The sequence below is a fragment of the Lingula anatina genome, chromosome 1 (assembly GCF_051362555.1).
Source record: "Lingula anatina isolate TDL-2025a chromosome 1, LinAna3.0, whole genome shotgun sequence".
Taxonomy (NCBI): domain Eukaryota; kingdom Metazoa; phylum Brachiopoda; class Lingulata; order Lingulida; family Lingulidae; genus Lingula; species Lingula anatina.
This window is the reverse complement of record NC_141767.1, coordinates 41,514,971-41,533,099: the sequence shown is the minus strand read 5'-3', so window position 1 is coordinate 41,533,099 and position 18,129 is coordinate 41,514,971. Positions and strand designations below refer to the sequence as shown.

Genomic DNA, 18,129 nt, shown 5'->3' with positions numbered 1-18,129 from the left:
AATACATATGTATATCGTTCATGTATTTATTTAGCTTTGAAACAAACCGGAAGTCTAACGATAGGTTTATTGGCAAAATTGACCATTTTCTCTTCTTTGTTTCGCCACTTGAAGTGCAAAGGTCAAATTGGCGATAGGAGGCGTCAGAGTGCAAGGACCGTGTTGAGTGTCCAAAATGGGCTTGAGAGCCACAGATTGTAAGTCTACACTTAATTTAGACTAAAGAAAGATATAAAAAGGTTTGCCTCAGATTCAACAGACTTCATGGTGGTCATTTTTGTCAAAATGAGTGCGCGACGTCTCAAAGCTTGGTAAAGACGGTAGAGTACAGCACTAACGTTCACAGAAATAACGGAACTTGAAAGTTCAACGCAGCAGCAATCCCACATGTTTTTGTTGAACTAATTTCTAAACATCATCATAAGAAAGGATGGTATTTCAGACTAAACTCGGATCAAACTGACATTAGATATGTGTAGTGGTTCAGGGAAGAGGGTCGTCACTTGACTCAGAGTCACTTGACTTTAATTGCCCTCAATTTGTAGTCCTGTGACTGAGTTGCACTTCACCCGATTATTTATTATATCAAGAACAAAGAGGAATTCTATTTGGCAATATATATTTACAAGAGAGTCTCCATTTTCTGACAACTACTAGATTTCAATTTGTATGCACAACAAAGGTGAAGCCAAGTGTACTGGAACCGTACAACAGTACATGCGTTACACGTGCCCACACACACACACACACACACACACACACACACACACACACACACACACACACAAAAATAGTACAACATGTAGTATGTTGTCCAGAAGTATATCTTGAACATATAATGATACTCAATTATTACTAATGCCGTGCATGATTCGGTACTGTTTTACCTTATAAGGCAAAATGTTATATTTTGTCCTTGTGAGGTTTTTTTCCCAATTTACTTGACATTAACCATTGATTTGACTGCAATATTTCTCAACAATTTTGGTCAGTCTCATTCAAAAGAGGATAATACAGTAATAATATGCTATGGTAAACCAAGCAAGTGCTATTATGCTCAAGAAGGCCCTTGCCAAGTTACTTTTTCTCTGTGACTACTAGTTTTTCAATCATTTTAGGTGGCTACAGGTTCTTGGTGTTGTTTTTCAACTGTCTTCTGACTTTTGGGAGTTATTTCTGCTTTGACATGCCCAGTGTGCTGCAGCCATTGTTTACAGGGGTATGTTCATGACCAGAGTCTTGTAATATAGAATAAGTTATTTATACCGCTATTTAATTTTCCTTTACCAGATTCATAGGTAAATAGCTTTGTGTTGTGATATAGTTCAAACCATATTGGTCTTAAAAGCAAGATCATTATGTTCCTTATAATTACTTCTTTTACCTCTTGGAAGTATATTTAAACATAAAACTTAATGACCCCCCCTCTTTTTTTTTTTGCACACTAAGGTTTTTACAAATAAGTTCCTTGAATTTAAATTTGACATATATTTTAAGAAAGTAATTAAGTTTGAAGTATATTGTTTAATTTGGCAGACAATTTGTTTACAGAGCACATTTTGTAACACCACTAACAGTTCAGTCAACCATACAGCAGAGAATCAGACATGTTGCCAGGATTGCCTTGGAATGAATGCTGACCAGTACAACCTTCTATATGCTATCTATGCTTGGACGTGAGTATTATAGGATTTCTTTTCCTGAACATAACCACAAGAAGGTGTTAGATGAGGAACTTTGAATTAGCCTGAGTGCTAATGACTCTTATTGTGTTTTTCTTTCTGTTTCTCTTTGATAAAAAATAAATTTTCATTTTCTGTAAATTGATTCATTGAATTATAAATTTTCATATTTGATTTTTCCTCTTTTTAGTAATGCAGTAATTGTACTAGGAGCTGGTTTTCTAATTGACAAGCTAGGGAATAGAGGTATGAATAGTGTATGGTAGAGTAAGTAATAAATTATCCTGTTTTAATGCAAAAAAACAATTATTTTTACAATATAAACATAAAAAAGCACTTATGTGTACATTTACATGAAAGCAAAAAGGATTGATAAAAATGTATTTGTTTAAAAAAAGCAGTAAGTAAACAGAAAATAAGTGCAGGCTTGTAGATCTCAAAATAATAACAAAAACTGCTAGTACTAATTCTTACCAAATTTGTTGACTGAGAAATAACTTAAGCCTTTCTTTTCATTCCAGTTGGAGTTTTCTTGTTTTCATCTCTCTGCGTCCTTGGTTCCTCAACATTTGCAGCTGGGGTCTTTCTCCGAGGCACACCCTACCTGCTGCCACTGATGCTTATTGGACGGTTGCTATTTGGAGCAGGGAATGGATCTCTTACAAGTAAAAGGCCTTACTTTCTATCTACATAACAATTATTTATTTTTGAAATACCTTGTGTGCTTTTAGTCAGGAAAATCAGTCTTTGGATTCAGGTGATTTTATGATGACCTGATCACATTTAAACGATTTAAATGAAAAATTCAAATATTCAGTTTTTATCTCTGATTACAAATTGTCCAAAAACATTATGCAAAATTTAAAAAATAACTATCAAAGAAATCAAGAAATAAAAGGTTCATGAAGATCGTGTGTTAGTGTTATTAAAGGGGACCAAGTTTATAACATGCATATTTTTATCCATAAGTTAACATGCACATGCATAGGAATGCATGCATCTCTTTATGTGGGATTCATTTACAAGGTTTGATATTATATATTTGTTTTACCTCTGTTGCAATGAATTATATGACCTTGACTGGATGAATACTTCTCATTATTAGTACCACCAGCGTGTACGCTGGCGGTACTCATGGTTTTAGTCTACACGCTGGCGGTACTCATGGTTTTAGTCCCGACCCGTCTCGTACAGCTCCGCCGGCTCCTGCGGCTCCTGCGGCTCCGCCGGCTCATGCGGCTCCGCAGGATGGCGTGGGATACAAGTCACCGTTACCGCTTCTCCTCCTAGACCGCAAGGACCTGTGTTCCCATCTCTTGGATTTTGGTCACATATAACCTCAACTTGAACCCCCTGGTTTTTTTGTCTCAGTCGGTGCATTGGCCTGGGCGTGGCACTCGTTATAACGCACCCTTGTCAAAAATTTTGAAAATTTAATGCTAAATATCTCCCATACCGAAGGAATTATGTGAAAAACTTCTACAGATGGCTGACTGAAAGTCATATGTGGAGATTTCAAATATGCCCTTGGATTTGACCTTTGACCTTTATTTCAAGGTCAAAATTTTCTAAAAATGGGAATTTTTTGCAAAAAATTATTATTTTATGCCCATTTTCAGAAACTTCACAGATCTAACTTATTATATTATGGACAGGTGTTACCCTTAGGGTCTTCTTTCATCTTCGTGAGTTTGGGGTCAATCGGTGCATTTTCACGGGAGTAGCGGCCATTAGATGCCAAAACTGAAAACTCTCTCAAATTCTGGAACTGTTAATGCCAGAGACCTCTTGTTTTTTGCATTTTGTAGAGCTTGTCAAGCGCAACACTGAAGGTGGTGTCCGTTTTTTGTTTTCGATACGGCTTAGGCATTGTACTATATCGACGGTTCAACATCCAATATTTAGTGGTGAAAATAAAATGTAACATACTACAAAATTAGCAGAGATACGCCCATAGTTACTATTGAACTTGAATAGGAAGTCATATACTTGTAATCTAACTGACCTTGAAATTGACCTTTGACCTACTTTTCATGATGAACTGCACTTTGCAAGTTTTCTGATTTTTATATCTCCAAAACTGGCAAAGATATGCCCATAGTTACTGTTGAACTTGAATAGGAAGTCATATACTGGCAATCTAACTGTGATCCTGAAATTGACCTCTGACCTACTTTACACCATGAACTGAACTTTGCAAATTTAGCCCTTATATCTTTTAAACTGGCAAAGATACGCCCATAGCTACTGTTGAACTTGAGTAGGAAGTCATATACTGGCGATCTTACTGTGACCTTTAAATTGACCTCTGACCTACTTTTCACCATGAACTGAACTTTGCAAATTTTCTCTCCCTTATATCTCGAAAACTGGCAGAGATACGCCATTAGTTACTATTGAACTTCAATAGGAAGTCATATACTGGCAATCTAACTGTGTCCTTGAAATTGACATTTGACCTACTTCACACCATGAACTGAAGTTTGCAAATTTTGCTTCCCTTTTCTTTCTAAAACTGGAAGAGATATGTCCATAGTTACTGTTGAAGTTGAATAGGAAGTCACATACTGGCAATTTACTGTGACCTTAAAATTGACCTTTGACCTACTTTTTACCATGAACTGAACTTTGCAAAATTTTGTTCCCTTTTATCTCCAAAACTGGCAGAGATGGGTCCATAGTTACTATTGAACTTGAATAGGAAGTCATATACTGGCAATCTAGGAGTGACCTTTAAATTGACCTTTGACCTAATTTTCATCATGAATTGAACTTTGCAAATTTTGGTTCCCTTTTATTTCCAAAACTGGCAGAGATAGGTCTATAGTTACTATTGAAGTTGAATAGGAAGTCACATACTGGCAATTTATCTCTGACCTTGAAATTGACCTTTGACCTACTTTACACCATAAACTGAACTTTGCAACTTTTTTAGTGCTTATACTTTCAAAACTGGCAAAGATATGTTCATAGTTACTATTGAACGTGAATAGGAAGTCATATACTGGCAATTTACTGTGACCTTAAAATTAACCTTTGACCTACTTTTTACCATGAACTGAACTTTGCAAATTTCCATTCCCTTTTATCTCTAAAACTGGCAGAGAAATGTCCATAGTTACTATTGAACTTGAATAGGAAGTAATACACTGGCAATCTAACTGTGACCTTGAAATTGACCTTTGACCTAATTTTTATGATGAACTGCTTTTTGCATGTTTTCTGGCCTTTAAATCTGAAAAACTTGAAAAGAAATGCCCATGGTTACTATTGAACTTGAATAGAAATTCATATACTATGATGTTGAAATTGACTTTGACCTACTTTTTCACCATGAACTGAGCTTTACATATTTTCTTGCTCCTCATATCTTCAATACTAGCAGAGATGTGCCTGGTGTTGCTCCTAGATTTTCTCTTTTGTCAGCATATATGCACCACTGACAACACATTTTAAGGAAAACCAATAGGCCCTTTGTCTAGAGAATCACAGGAGTGATCAATGGTAGGAAAATGCAGGTCAGTTCGAAAATCTGCTTGATTGTACCATTTTTATTCATATTTTTTGGAATATTTTGAGAACTCTTGTTGATTGCATTTTATAGAGCTTGTCAAGCACAAGACTGGTGATGGTGTCCCTTTTTTTTTGGGGGGGGGGGTCCATACGAATGCGCTTACTCTAGTTATCTTTTCCTTTCTTTCTTTTCAAGTTGTTCAGAATCGTATCACAGCATTTTGGTTCAAGGACAAGGAGTTAGCACTGGCCTTTGGTTTCACTCTTGCCTTCTCAAGGCTTGGAAGTGTCTTGAACTTCTTCCTTACACCCAATTTTGCCAAGGCTTTTGGTCTTACCTGGACATTGTGGGGTGGTATGTATGTGTGGGTCTGCACCTAGTTAAATGTGATAATTTACAGAGATGGAAAGGGAAACATAATGATTACGTATATAATATTATAATAGAAAAGAAACACTCTAATATAGATGCATTAGTTGTCATAGATATATAGTTAAGTTGTTAGCATACAATGTAAGAGGGCAGAGATGTTGTAGTCACATATTAAGTTATGCCAAAAAGGAGTGTTTTTGTGTACCAGTACCTACAGAAATTTAATCCAGACTTTTCTGCATGACCCATATTTTAGGTGCAATGCTCTGTGGAATTGGGTTTGTTTCTGCCATTATAGTCAGCTTCTTAGACAAAATGGGAGTCAAACAGCTTGGAGCAGATGACAACATGAAAGAAGAGTCCAAAAAAGTGGTAAGTAATCATTGCAACACTCGATACATTTTGTGACTACATGTATGTTATTAAACATGTTACTTGACAGAGTATTACTGATATGTATTTCCATGAGTATAAATGTGATTAAAACAGATAATATGTAAAACGGAGAAGCAAGATGAAACATTGTGATGTTGTAAGTATCACCTTTATTGCATTTTTATCATGATGTATGGTAAAAAATGCTTTAAATTACTAGTACCTTAAAATACAAAATTTCCCTTCAGTATCTTATATAGCTGTTTTCCAAAGAATTCAATAGAAATCCTGTCATTTTTGTTCTTGATTATTGAAATTTCATATATTTTTTCAGAAATTCACAGACATCAGGCATTTCTCAGCCTCCTACTGGCTGCTGGCTCTGACCATTATGTTCTTTTACAATGGAGTGTTTCCATTTGTAGCTGATGCAAGGTGATTTTAAGAAAAGTACATAAGTAAATTATGAGGTGTTATTATTCAGTGTCTAAATACTAAGCTGGCTATTAAAAACTGATGAGTGGTCCAATATATCGTTGGTATTGGAAGATCAATAATGTGTAACTTGATTTAGAGAAAAAAAGTTTGAGTTGATATTTTGGTAAATGCTCAACATTGTTTCAAATGAAAGAACTAGCACCAGCCATATTAAAAATCTGGTTACAAAATTGTAATTGCTGTCTTTTGTGTTAAATTTCAGTGATTTTATTGAAAGTAAATATGACATCCAGCCCCCCACCTCCTCCTACCTGGCAGGTGCGGTGTATGATGTCTCCATGGTCCTGTCACCTTTCCTAGGAGGAATGATTGTAAGTTACTCTGATACCAAGAATTCCTTTAGTGAAAAGTGTAAAATTGCATAGATGCTATGTTGATATTAGAATCAGTTTAATTTCAAGATATTAAAATTTCTTGCTGTGTGAAGTTACTGTGGATTGCAAACTGCTGGTGTGATCAACAATGAAAAATAAAAAACATTATGTCAACCAGGCTGCAAAAGTGCATCCAAGTAGCTGAAGGGAAAATTGTGCCCATAATGTGTCCAGTTTGCACATAAATTAAGTAACCTATCATATTTACCCGTTGGTCATGTTGTTTGTTATATTACAGGATGTGATAGGCAAGCGTGGGTACCTAGCAGTTCTGTGTTGTCTCCTAACCATTCCAGTCTTTGGGTTGCTGGCATTTACATATGTCTATCCACTGGTGGCCACTTTGTGGCTGGGAATAACTTACTCATTTGCTGCTGTAGGTGCTGGCTGATATACTTGTTGATTTAAGTAGATTATTTAAAATCAAGATGAGTTGTCAAGCTGACAGTAATGCATTATCATAGGTTTAAGTCTGATAGACATTATATGTTAAAATTGATAAATTTGTTAGTTCCTCTTAAAGTTTTTTAGTAAAGATTCAGTTTCGCAGTTTTGGTATTATATTTTTAAACTTCATCAGTATACCAAGTTATAATGAACAAAATGTATCATATGTTATGATCACTAATTCCAGGCCAGCATGTGGCCGTCCATTCCCCTTGTGGTCAGCCAGGCCACTGTGGGCACAGCCATGGGACTGACCACTTCCATACAGATGGTAGGCATTGGTATCTGTAACATTGTAGTGGGAGAAATACTGGGACAGAAAAATGGCAAGTAAGTGATCAATATTTTATTGCATATGTTGATTTTGGCAAAGAGGTTTGACATTTTTTTTTATAGACTGAATTTTCAGTAAAATGCATTGTCAGTAATTAGAGAAGAATTGGATTTATATATTTCAAATGTTTTACTTCTAAGTTTGTGGATAAAAGGTAATGAAAATATTAGTATTGATAATTTTCTTTGAGTACATGGATAATGTGAGATACCTTTTTACTTCTTAAAAAAGCAACAACACAACCAGCCAATGACAAAGGGCTTTAAAGGACTTAATTCTTATTACATAATAAGAGAATGAAAATTTGCTATTTGAAACCTTTCTTACTTTTATGTAAAAAAAGAGAGAGTTAATGAAAATGTTGTATATTATGCATAGGCAGAGTAAGCCTTTTCTTTTTATTTCATTCTCTGTTTTCTTCACATTAAATTTTGTAATAATTTTTAAGCAGAACATTTTGATTATTTTTGGTTAGAATCCCATTAGAGCGCTGGCAGTACATGATGATCTTCATGCTTGCTAACACACTGGCTTGTATTACTACATCTGTGATGCTGAACATAAATGACAGGAGAAAGGTATGTGAAATGATTCTGTTGATTTTTCCCTTCTTTCTTTTATTTTGTCTAAATATGTGAAAATCAGCAGATGTTTATAATTGTTCATAGCATTTGGGTGTTGTAAGACCTTGCAACAATATCTTTCATCTGCCATAGATCCTATTTTTTCTGCTTGGATGCTCAACCAATTGGCCTTTCCCTGAATTTTTTTCACAATGAGAGAGGGAGAAGCATAATATACCCAGATTCACGGTATTGAGAATATGTTTGGTGATGATGCAAGGATTTCATGTCCCCTTCTCCTTCCCTCTCACTCTCTCCATGCCAATGGCATCCACCTTTGCTATAGATTTTGTTAGTTTATAAGCTTATTTTTTATACTGTCTGCAGGGTGGCATATTGAACCAAAGCAGGAGACAGAAGATGGCCAGGGAAGGGAAGCCTCTCGTCTCTGCCGTGGATGAATACGATGAGACGGATCCTCTACTGTCACATACTAGGAGAGACAACAAAAGTATTATTAATTAAGTATATGAAAAGTTAATGTCAAAGAGATTAAATTTTAAGCACTGTTCCTGATGTCAGCGGAAAATCTGGGGTCACTGAATTTAAGTGTAGGTGTCATTTACAAACTACAATTGCCAAAAAGAAGGAAAAAAATCAATTTGAATATTTATGTTTATGCCTGTATGAGTCACACAGTGTTACTAATTTAAATATTTTGAAATGTAAAATATTTAACCATTTGATGAAGAATCAAAACAAACCATATTATTTGGTTTTCACGGAGAAATATTCCTGACCAGTGTGAACTCTTGAGGTTGATAAGCGTACTGTTTGAAACTTTTCTTTATACCTGGTAAATCGATTCTAAACAGTGCCAAAGAAGATTTCTTATGTCAATTATGAATGAATCAAGGTTGACATTATCACATTTACTGTACATTCGTTGGTAGTATGAATGTGCAATAGTTAGTTGAATCTATAAAAAGTTCACTATGATGTGATAAGGAGTCATTTTAAACATCATATTAAGTGATGTAAAATTGTCATATTAAGTGATGTAAAATTGCCCATAGTTAAAATAATGTGAAAAGAAGTTACTTAATGCTCTTGAAGATAGATGAGTGGTGTAAGTAAGTTTGCTTTCCTACAACATTTCCCCGCATGCTCACCTTGGCTGTCAAGAAAGTTGGGCTTAAATGTTAGTTTATTATGGCATCCAGGCATATCATCCTATAGGCATGGGTGAAAGTTTTTAGGATTGTGCCTGATTTCAGGATTTTCACTCTTTATTTTGATTGTTATTTTTTTCGTGTGGTCGAAATGCAATGGGAAAATGCATTCTACGTTTATAGAATTTTCAGTTTTTACAACTTTCACCCATGCCTATAGGCCTTTTGTAACGTGCTATAGATAGATGGTATTTATTTTATAATATGCGACGCAATACTGTCGTATATCTATGATGATTGTGCACAAAATTTCTGTCAAATTCCCATTGAAGTTGTGCATAAATAAAAATTTGACTCGCGAAAAAAGTTCCCAGATGAGCCTTTAATTTGATACTGGTTTGGAAACGTTTACCGTTCTCTGATGTAAAAATCTCGGAGAAACCTATTACTGTGGCAACGTATTCAAACCTTATATATATAGTGAAATCTCAGCCGAATACGTATAAAAGAAAGTGACTGATCTGCAAGGTTGTACAAATAATGAATATATTGTTATATATTTACAATAAATATTTGAAAATTATTTATTGCTAGTTTGCCACGTGTTTTGTTTTTAACCTGCACTTTCTCTTACTCCCTGTCACTGTCATACACATTCAAAACAAACGGCATGTAGTTAGATAATATATTTCCTCAATTAAGGGGGGGTTTAACTAACTGGTGTCGCTAACTAATTTATCTAATGCAACTTGCTTCACGTGGCTTATGGGGATCTAAAACAGATTAAATTGTCCAATTTAAACGATTTTCCACCATCTCTTTATTTTCTTAGTTTTCCTATAATTTTGCACCCTCTATCAGGGTAACGGAATGGATTTCTTGTGGGAGATATGTACAAGTATTCCTCTGGCTGTGCACATTTTGTTATGGATTTATGCACAACTACGTCATGAGGCAGCCGCCCTCCGGTAGAGGGTGCATATTTTGCCCCCGCGCAGACCGCGCACTGTTTCTTTACATCTGTTATCATCTAAAGGATATCTACCCTCTACCAGGCCCACAAATTGATTTTCACTAGATATTCACCAGTATGTCTCTGGTTAAATTGATGGGTCGCGTCAGAGAAAAAGTTCACATAATATAATATGCGGCCCTGCAGGTAGAGGGTACAGGAGATCTGGAGACACCAACCGCCACTGTCGTCAGTGATGGAGGGTGCGGGTTCTCAGTCAACAGACCATGAACCTTGATGTTACGCAAAAAGCCGTCAAAACTGATTTGTGATCACACCTGCCTGGTTTTTGATAGCCACTATCACACCTTTCCATCATTTGATAAACCCGGGATGGATACTTTCTGTATTAGACTTGCAAATGTAAGATTACAGATTGTCATGGAGTGTTGCGTCACAAGACAATGGGCATGCGACACAGAATGAGTTATATCAAAGAGGTATTTGAGATATAACCCCTTGGATATATGAACGTCAGTTTTAAAAAGTTAGCTGTCTTTTTCTTCTTTGTCTTGTAGGTTAAACTTTTACATAAATATTATATTTAACGTAATTACATAACAACAGTGCGTTTAATTGTGGAATTGCTGATTTTCAGCCATATTGCAATTTATGGTCGTTACACATACCTTTGCGACGTTAAAAAAATCTTTAAAGTTGCCGCGTTAATAGTTTGACTTAACAGCGGTCTCTTTTATGAAATAAATTGAAAGGCGAGTCGAAAACCTGAGCCTAGATGAAGAAATACACTTTACTCTAGAGCCCACAAAGTCGGTGTCCTACGTTTATTGTAACCTTTCTAACAGTTATAAGGCTAGGTCTCTTTTGGAATTCTGAGATGACGTGCGGAGAATAGGGGAAATCCCTATTTGTCTTCTCAGATGATATTTTTTTGTCTCTTGACATTTATGAGGAAATAAGAAACGGGCTTACTCGAAGGAAAGTTGAGGTATCTTATTTGCAGTTTTTGTCTACTCTTGTTGGCAATGAAATCGGATTTTGTCTCCAGCTTTTTTGTGTTATGTTTATATATCTCATATTGTTACGGCCAAACCAACATTTTCGCCAGATATGCAACCAGTGAGTTTGTGAGGAAGCTAGACCGTCGATGCTCCATCAATCTCTGCCTGAAAAGGCGGTGTTACAACGGAGGGACATGTAAGCTTATGAAGACCGACTGCTCGCCAAAATGCGAGTGTACAAATAATTTCACGGGCAAGCACTGTCTGATTCCACGGGGTGCAGGTTCTAATTCGATACTGGTCCGAGGTAGAACAGATACTGGTAAAAAACCAAGGGAGGCGTTTCAGCTTTCAACGAGTTTGGAAGCGGTACCAACAAAGCATTCTTCCATTGAGAACTGTGCCTCCATGCCCTGTGTCCATGGCGTATGTAAGGAGACAAGGTGGGAAAGTTTAAACAACGTGACAGTACATTATTGTCGCTGTGACAAGCTATGGACGGGTATAAACTGCGACGAATTCTGTGACTTGCCGTGCCAGAATGGGGGGACGTGTGAGCTATTGCCAACGACGAAAGAGATGATTTGCAACTGTCAACTTGGGCACATGGGTAGACTGTGTGATACAAAGGCCACTATCGCATGTAAGAATAATTTGGTGCTACCATTTTACATAACTATGTGGTCTTTGTAGAAATACATATTGAAATCACCAGTCTCTCTCTCTCTCTCTCTCTCTCTCTCTCGATGGATGGATGGATAGATAGATGGATAAATGCACTATTGATAATCAAAAATCTTGTGTTTCAGATTACAAAGGCGTCACAAGAATAAAAAACCCGTCAGACTCAAAACCAACAGACGACTTTTTATCTCCCTCATTGGCAAAATGGATATGGTTCATGATGGGAGTGGTATCGGTCACACTGGTGATCACCGCACTTGCCCTCTGTGTGGCGGTTTATCAAAAATGTCTGAGACGGAAATCTGGGCGCCTCACCCCCAAAGCACCCCAGGACCAACAGGGAATCTGATTTCCAACTGCAAGTTCTGTCTTATTACTTGAACAAGTGGGATCACAGTATTTTTTTTTTTTTTTTTTTTTTTTGGGGGGGGGGGGGGGGGAGCACAGTTCACTAGTGTTGTGGCGGCTTTGAATGCGTCCTGATTACCGATACATTTGACGATTCTTTCCTACATCGGGATCGAAATGTCAAGAGTAACCATTTATAACTTTAAATAACGCTTTTCTTACTTTCAACAAAGGTGTGTACCAAAATTATGGTAAAATACTGTAACATTTTGACCTGATTCTTTCCTGAACTATGCAAAATGCTTCAATATGATATCAGATGGTTTCAAAACATTACACTTGTGTTTTTCACCTAAGGCTTTATACAATATAATAATGTATAAGGTATGACTACTTTTTTTTACATTCATACTTAATAAGAGTGCAGTATAAGGTATGACTGCTTTTTTAACATTCATACTTAATAAGAGTGCAACATCCATTACACTTAGCTCTGGTCTTTATTATATAACATCACATTTCACAAGTTCAGCTGACAAATAAATTAATGTATGTGATAAACATGTAAATATATATTTTGTATTTAATATCTATATGATTTATTTAAGGTACATGTAGTTAATAACATACCTAATCATATAAGATGATTGTAATCAATATTCATTCCAAAAGATAATCAAGAAATATTCATTAATTGTTCATCATGTCATGCAGAAAAGACATAAGGCCCAAGCTAGAGACTTATTTTAAATAATACAGACTGATGAAGTTATACACGTGTGTTATATTTATGAACGGTCCATTGTGTACAATAATTCATACTACTTCCTGCGCGTCGGTCTTCTACCCTTCTCTCTCTCTTACTTTTGCGACACATGCATTTTGAAATCAAACTTAAAATTTATGAGCATTATTTCTACTACAATGTGCCATTTGTGTCTTTCATAATTGATTAGACAAACCATGGACAAACTAGCAATAGATTCTCAGGGGTACCTGCATTTTAGCCATACTACAACTCTTTCTACTGGGTCAGTACAATTGTCAAAGTTTTTATTACAGACCAAATCATAATTGTACAATATACGGTCAGATAAGTCGTAGTTAAAGAAAAAATGTTGAGAGAAAAAAAAAGAAAAAAATCGATGGTTCTGTAGAGTGGCTAGGTTGGAAGCTGTACAGCTCGAAAGAATACCGAAAACTTTCTATTCGGTCTATAAATCTGTGGAATTTTGGTCTTGCGATAAGTTAGGGATTGGGTTATCAATCACTGCCTTGAAAATGCTTATAAATTTAATATAATCAGCAATTCAACTTTCATCTTGAGAAAAAAAGACGAAGACAAATGGCTTTTGTTGGCAAGACTGATATAAGAAAGGTATACACTATAATTAAGTTCTGATTCTCGCTCCACTGCTATCAGTTCATCTTGCGGTACGCGCACCGCGAACAGAAACGTGCGTATCTCAATGCTGAAATCAAGGGGTCCATCTTCTTGACCTTCAAATTAACGTGGAGATATGCATGCAGGACGCAGAACGACACTGTGGTAGGCACTGTTGTTCCAGCACAGTACATACATAGAGAGAGAGAGAAAGATGGGGCATCTGTCACGAAATTATAGTGTGCTATGAAAAAGTTTGAAGTTTCTCAAGTCTGAATGTGACAAATGACGATCATGATTAGCCCAGGAAGGACAAGAAGTCTTGTTCATTTAATGTTGAGATAGGTGGATTTTGTTGTCTTGTTTTAAAGGGACGCCTTGTCTCTTGTGTCTGAATATATGGGCACACACTGGTACTACGACGTTAATGCCAAAGATTATAACAACTGAGACGAAGGGACGATTTATCCTGGAGAAGACCCATTTGGATAATCTTCGGTATAGAACTTTGACGTTTTAACTCATGATGAAGACCCTCAGGACTGTGTATCATATATGTATCATACAAACATTCGTCTTTCTAATATGTCCATCACTAGGGGCAGAATTAAAAAGGACAAATACACTGATGCACTTACTACAAAAAAGAGCAACTGGCGAATGTTGGTTCAATGTTTGTCAAATGCAGGAACTCATTCACGAATGTTACAACGGCGCCAAATGTGACTTTGACTGGACGACTTGTACCAAAAAGTGCACGTGCGCGCCTGGATTTACAGGGGAGACATGCCAAACCCCGAGCACCGACACTGGTGACAACGATGTGCTGACAACTACAACTAGTAGCACAGAGCCTCCTGTCACACACAGGCCCCTTGGACCTTGCATCAATCTTTGCAACACGCACGAAGGCATTCACGAATGCTACAACGGCGCGGAGTGCATATTCAATGCAACAACTTGCACACATCGCTGCAAATGTACTGCTGAGTTCATGGGTCCCAATTGTTCGCAGGAAGTTTTTGTGGAGGCTATGCCCACAACAACGGCGGACGTGACAACGACGGCGACATCTTCAAACAACAAGGTTGCACCGTACACTGGACTAGGAACGATGTCAATACCATCACCACGTGTTTTGTGCATGTCAATAGTATTATCCGTATTGACACAGATTTTTAAGTAGATCTGGATGTTTTCCATTTTGCCTGTTTAATTATGGATTCAGGACAAAATTGTTCTTTTCTTTAAAAAAATCTCATTTGTATCATCTGTCAGTTTGGAAAGAAGATTTATGTGTTCCAACATGAAACTCACTGTTGAACTAAATGTATGTTATATGTAAGGTCGTAGATGCAAAAAAAATCATGGCAAAACTGTCATTCCTCCCTGCAGCAAAAAGTGTACGTTACTCATTCATAGAATGCTACCACTGGCATCTTAATTGAGATTTTATCACCATCGCTTTACTTTTCATTATATACATTACATTATATGTCATACGCTTTCATACTGCTTTATCAAATATATTGTTACTTTTGTTATTTTTTGTCGTTTTTTTTTATTTTGGTATCGAGATTTTGAAAATTCAAGTGTCTTCTTATGGTATCCTATATGTAAAAGCAGTTAACGTAAACTAAGAATGTGCACAAGCCGAGATCCAAAAGTAGATTAATGACGATGAAGAACTTTGTGCTGCCATTCGAGGTCATTGCACCACTCTGACTTCCATAAAAATGTCACCAGGCTCTACAAAACTTAGCTTAGTCTTTTCAACATCACATCAGTTTGTGACGTTTATCAACAAAGGGCCTTGGATAAATGAGAAGTCCATCAAATTATTGAAGTAATTCCATGATCGAAAAAAAAACAAAAAACATCTGGATACAGATATTTAGTGCTAAATGGCTTAAATTTTAGACGAAAACTCATTTCAGCTCCATTTTTATGCCGGCAGATAGAGTCGCTCCAGTCTTGTTCTTTATTTTTTTCTCATATAAAATAAAGGCAGAAATATTCAGATTATTTTATCACACTGATGATCACGATTGATAGCGCTTTCGATGCCACAAAATTTCTGATGACACTTTTTTTCATTTCTATACAAAAACCAGTAAATATTGGCATTTTAAGTGAGTTAAGAAATGACCCATCATACGACAGCGTGTTAGTCGACGTATTGAAAATGAATTTTTCATATTACATTGCAAAGTGCAATTATTAATATGACTGATTCAATTCTATACATGGAATGAGGCTATAAAGTTAAAATAAGATGTAATGACTATCAGGCCTAACCAACTACCAGACTCGGCACCTAAGGATTCTGAATTAACCGGTAAATCAGACCACACTACCCGTTTTCAAGGTGTGTGTCAGATCGCATATAGGAGTATCATACCCTAGAACAAATTTTGTAGGACGACTGCGGGCTCATCCACGCTCGGCTGAACAACCTTAAACTGTACTCTTACTTTAGACCACAGTGGAAGTAAAGAACAGAAGACTCAGATGTGGTGTAACTCGCGTAACCACACTTCTCTCAAGAATGCGTTATACCCCCTTTACACTGGACGGCGTCCTTTCTGCGTCCTTTCTGCGACCATGAAATTTGGCATCGCTGTGGTCTTAATAAGGAGGCACGAGCATTAATTTTTTATCAGAATGAATGCTCAATGATCAGCCAGTTGTCGGCACGTAAAATATTAAAAAAATTTAACTCTCAAATGGGGCCGTACTGCTGGACGCAGAAAGGACGCCGTCCAGTGTAAAGGGGCCCTTAATAACCCGCTAATGGACCCGTGGTCTAAATAAGATAGACCCCTCGTCAGACGAGGGGTCTATCTATTACTTAGAGTACTCTATTTCATTGTCTCTATGGGGGTATATGGGGACTTTACGACATTCGGTTTGAATGTTTTAACCACTTTTGATAGGGCTTTTTTGCATTGTATTAGATTGATGTGGCAGTCTAAGGTTCATCTAGGTGGCTTTCAAATTTATGCCCTCGGTTTTAAAATCATATAGTGATTAAATACGACAGTTGTTTACTATATAATCAAGGTGACAGCCGAGCGTGGGCTTATCCTGTCGGTGTTCTGACTGATACTCCGAAATGCGATCTGACACACACCTTGAAAACGGGTAGTGTGGTCCGATATACCGGTTAATTCTGGATCCTTAGGTGCCGAGTCTGGTAGTTGGTTAGGCCTGACTATGATAAAACAGCTACTGAAGTGAAATAATACAAGTGTTATACTGTGATAAGATTTATGGGAGGAATACATTTGAGATTATATAAGGCAAAGGCATCGTCTTTGTGATACAATGTTTACGGGTATTAGGGCATCGATGTGAAATAAGCATACTGAATTAACATTACGAAGATAGAAAAGAATAATATGATTTTTCACAAAATGTGACTGTAAAAACAATCACGACTTGGGCGTTGTTTTAAAGATAAGCGTGTCAGCGGCACATAAGCATCCACGCCACGCACAGATCAAGATATTTTTTTCTGTTTCGAACCTAATTTTATGGTAAAAAAAAACTTTAAAAAAATCTCCAACTCCTGTATAACCAATACTTTAAAAACACACAACGAAAATACATGTATTATCTAAACGAAATAACAATATTACCTGTAGCCAAACATTTTAAAACTTTCATAATCCATTTCGTTTTTTTAACGATAATATAACCTCAAATTAAAATTTGAATTGATTTGATTTATGTGAACTTAAAAATGTACACTGAAACACAGTAATAGAGCAATATCTTTTTTAATAATTAACGATGAGGATGATGACAAAATGTGTCCTCTCGCTTGCGAAACCCTACGAAACCCTATTAAATCAAACAAAGGCCACTGAGCGTTTATTTTTTTCTCGGATTATTATTATTATTGTTTGTTTGTTTGTTTGTTTATTCTGATTGCTTTTTTTTTTTTTTTTTTTTTTCAAAGAATTCTAAGTCTAGCGTCAAGTGTCTACCTGAATTTGTAATTAACAGTAACCCTGGACCGTAAAATTGTAGGTCCCACGGAGACAACAGATACCATCTCTCACCTGAAATTACGATTAAGTGGTCTCAACTTTCACAATTATATTGACAACAAACACATTCTATCGTCTCTCTCTCTCGTGTGTGTGTGTGCGTGTGTGTGTGTGTGTTTGTGAAGGCATGAGGAAATAATGCCTGTTTTAAACGGAGACGCCCAGGTCTCTCGGCTTTTTTCTTTTTTCATGCCATTCTACCTTCAGACAGTTCAGTCATTTTATGGGAGTTAGCCTCTCCCAGAGTGTCCTATGACTGTTTGCGTGCACCAACTAGCTTTGTCAGTAGCATTTAAGTGTTTTGAAATATTATAAAGAATCGGTGCAAGGTCACATAAAATACACAATTGATT

General features: G+C 36.5%; 2 protein-coding genes across 3 annotated transcripts; both read left to right on the top strand.

Annotated features, from left to right (window-relative positions):
• Nucleotides 1-17: 17 nt before the first annotated feature.
• Nucleotides 18-9,914, top strand: LOC106167521 (lysosomal dipeptide transporter MFSD1). Its single transcript, XM_013546325.2, has 13 exons — nt 18-197; nt 1,119-1,219; nt 1,552-1,676; nt 1,873-1,928; nt 2,204-2,347; nt 5,392-5,550; nt 5,825-5,940; nt 6,278-6,378; nt 6,644-6,752; nt 7,054-7,191; nt 7,450-7,592; nt 8,072-8,174; nt 8,547-9,914. The coding sequence occupies exons 1-13, from the start codon at nt 176-178 to the stop codon at nt 8,682-8,684; spliced, it is 1,455 nt and encodes a 484-aa protein (XP_013401779.1). The 5' UTR covers nt 18-175; the 3' UTR covers nt 8,685-9,914.
• A 1,102-nt stretch (nt 9,915-11,016) lies between these two features.
• On the top strand, nt 11,017-15,265 carry LOC106167458 (uncharacterized). Of its 2 annotated transcripts, XR_015331123.1 has the most exons (3): nt 11,017-11,948; nt 12,115-12,721; nt 12,771-15,265. XR_015331123.1 is itself a non-coding variant. In XM_013546246.2 (2 exons), the coding sequence occupies exons 1-2, from the start codon at nt 11,330-11,332 to the stop codon at nt 12,336-12,338; spliced, it is 843 nt and encodes a 280-aa protein (XP_013401700.2). In that variant the 5' UTR covers nt 11,017-11,329; the 3' UTR covers nt 12,339-15,265. The 2 variants fall into 2 exon arrangements, 1 of the variants encoding a protein (XP_013401700.2); XM_013546246.2 differs by having other exon boundaries at nt 12,115-15,265.
• The last annotated feature ends 2,864 nt before the right edge of the window (nt 15,266-18,129 follow it).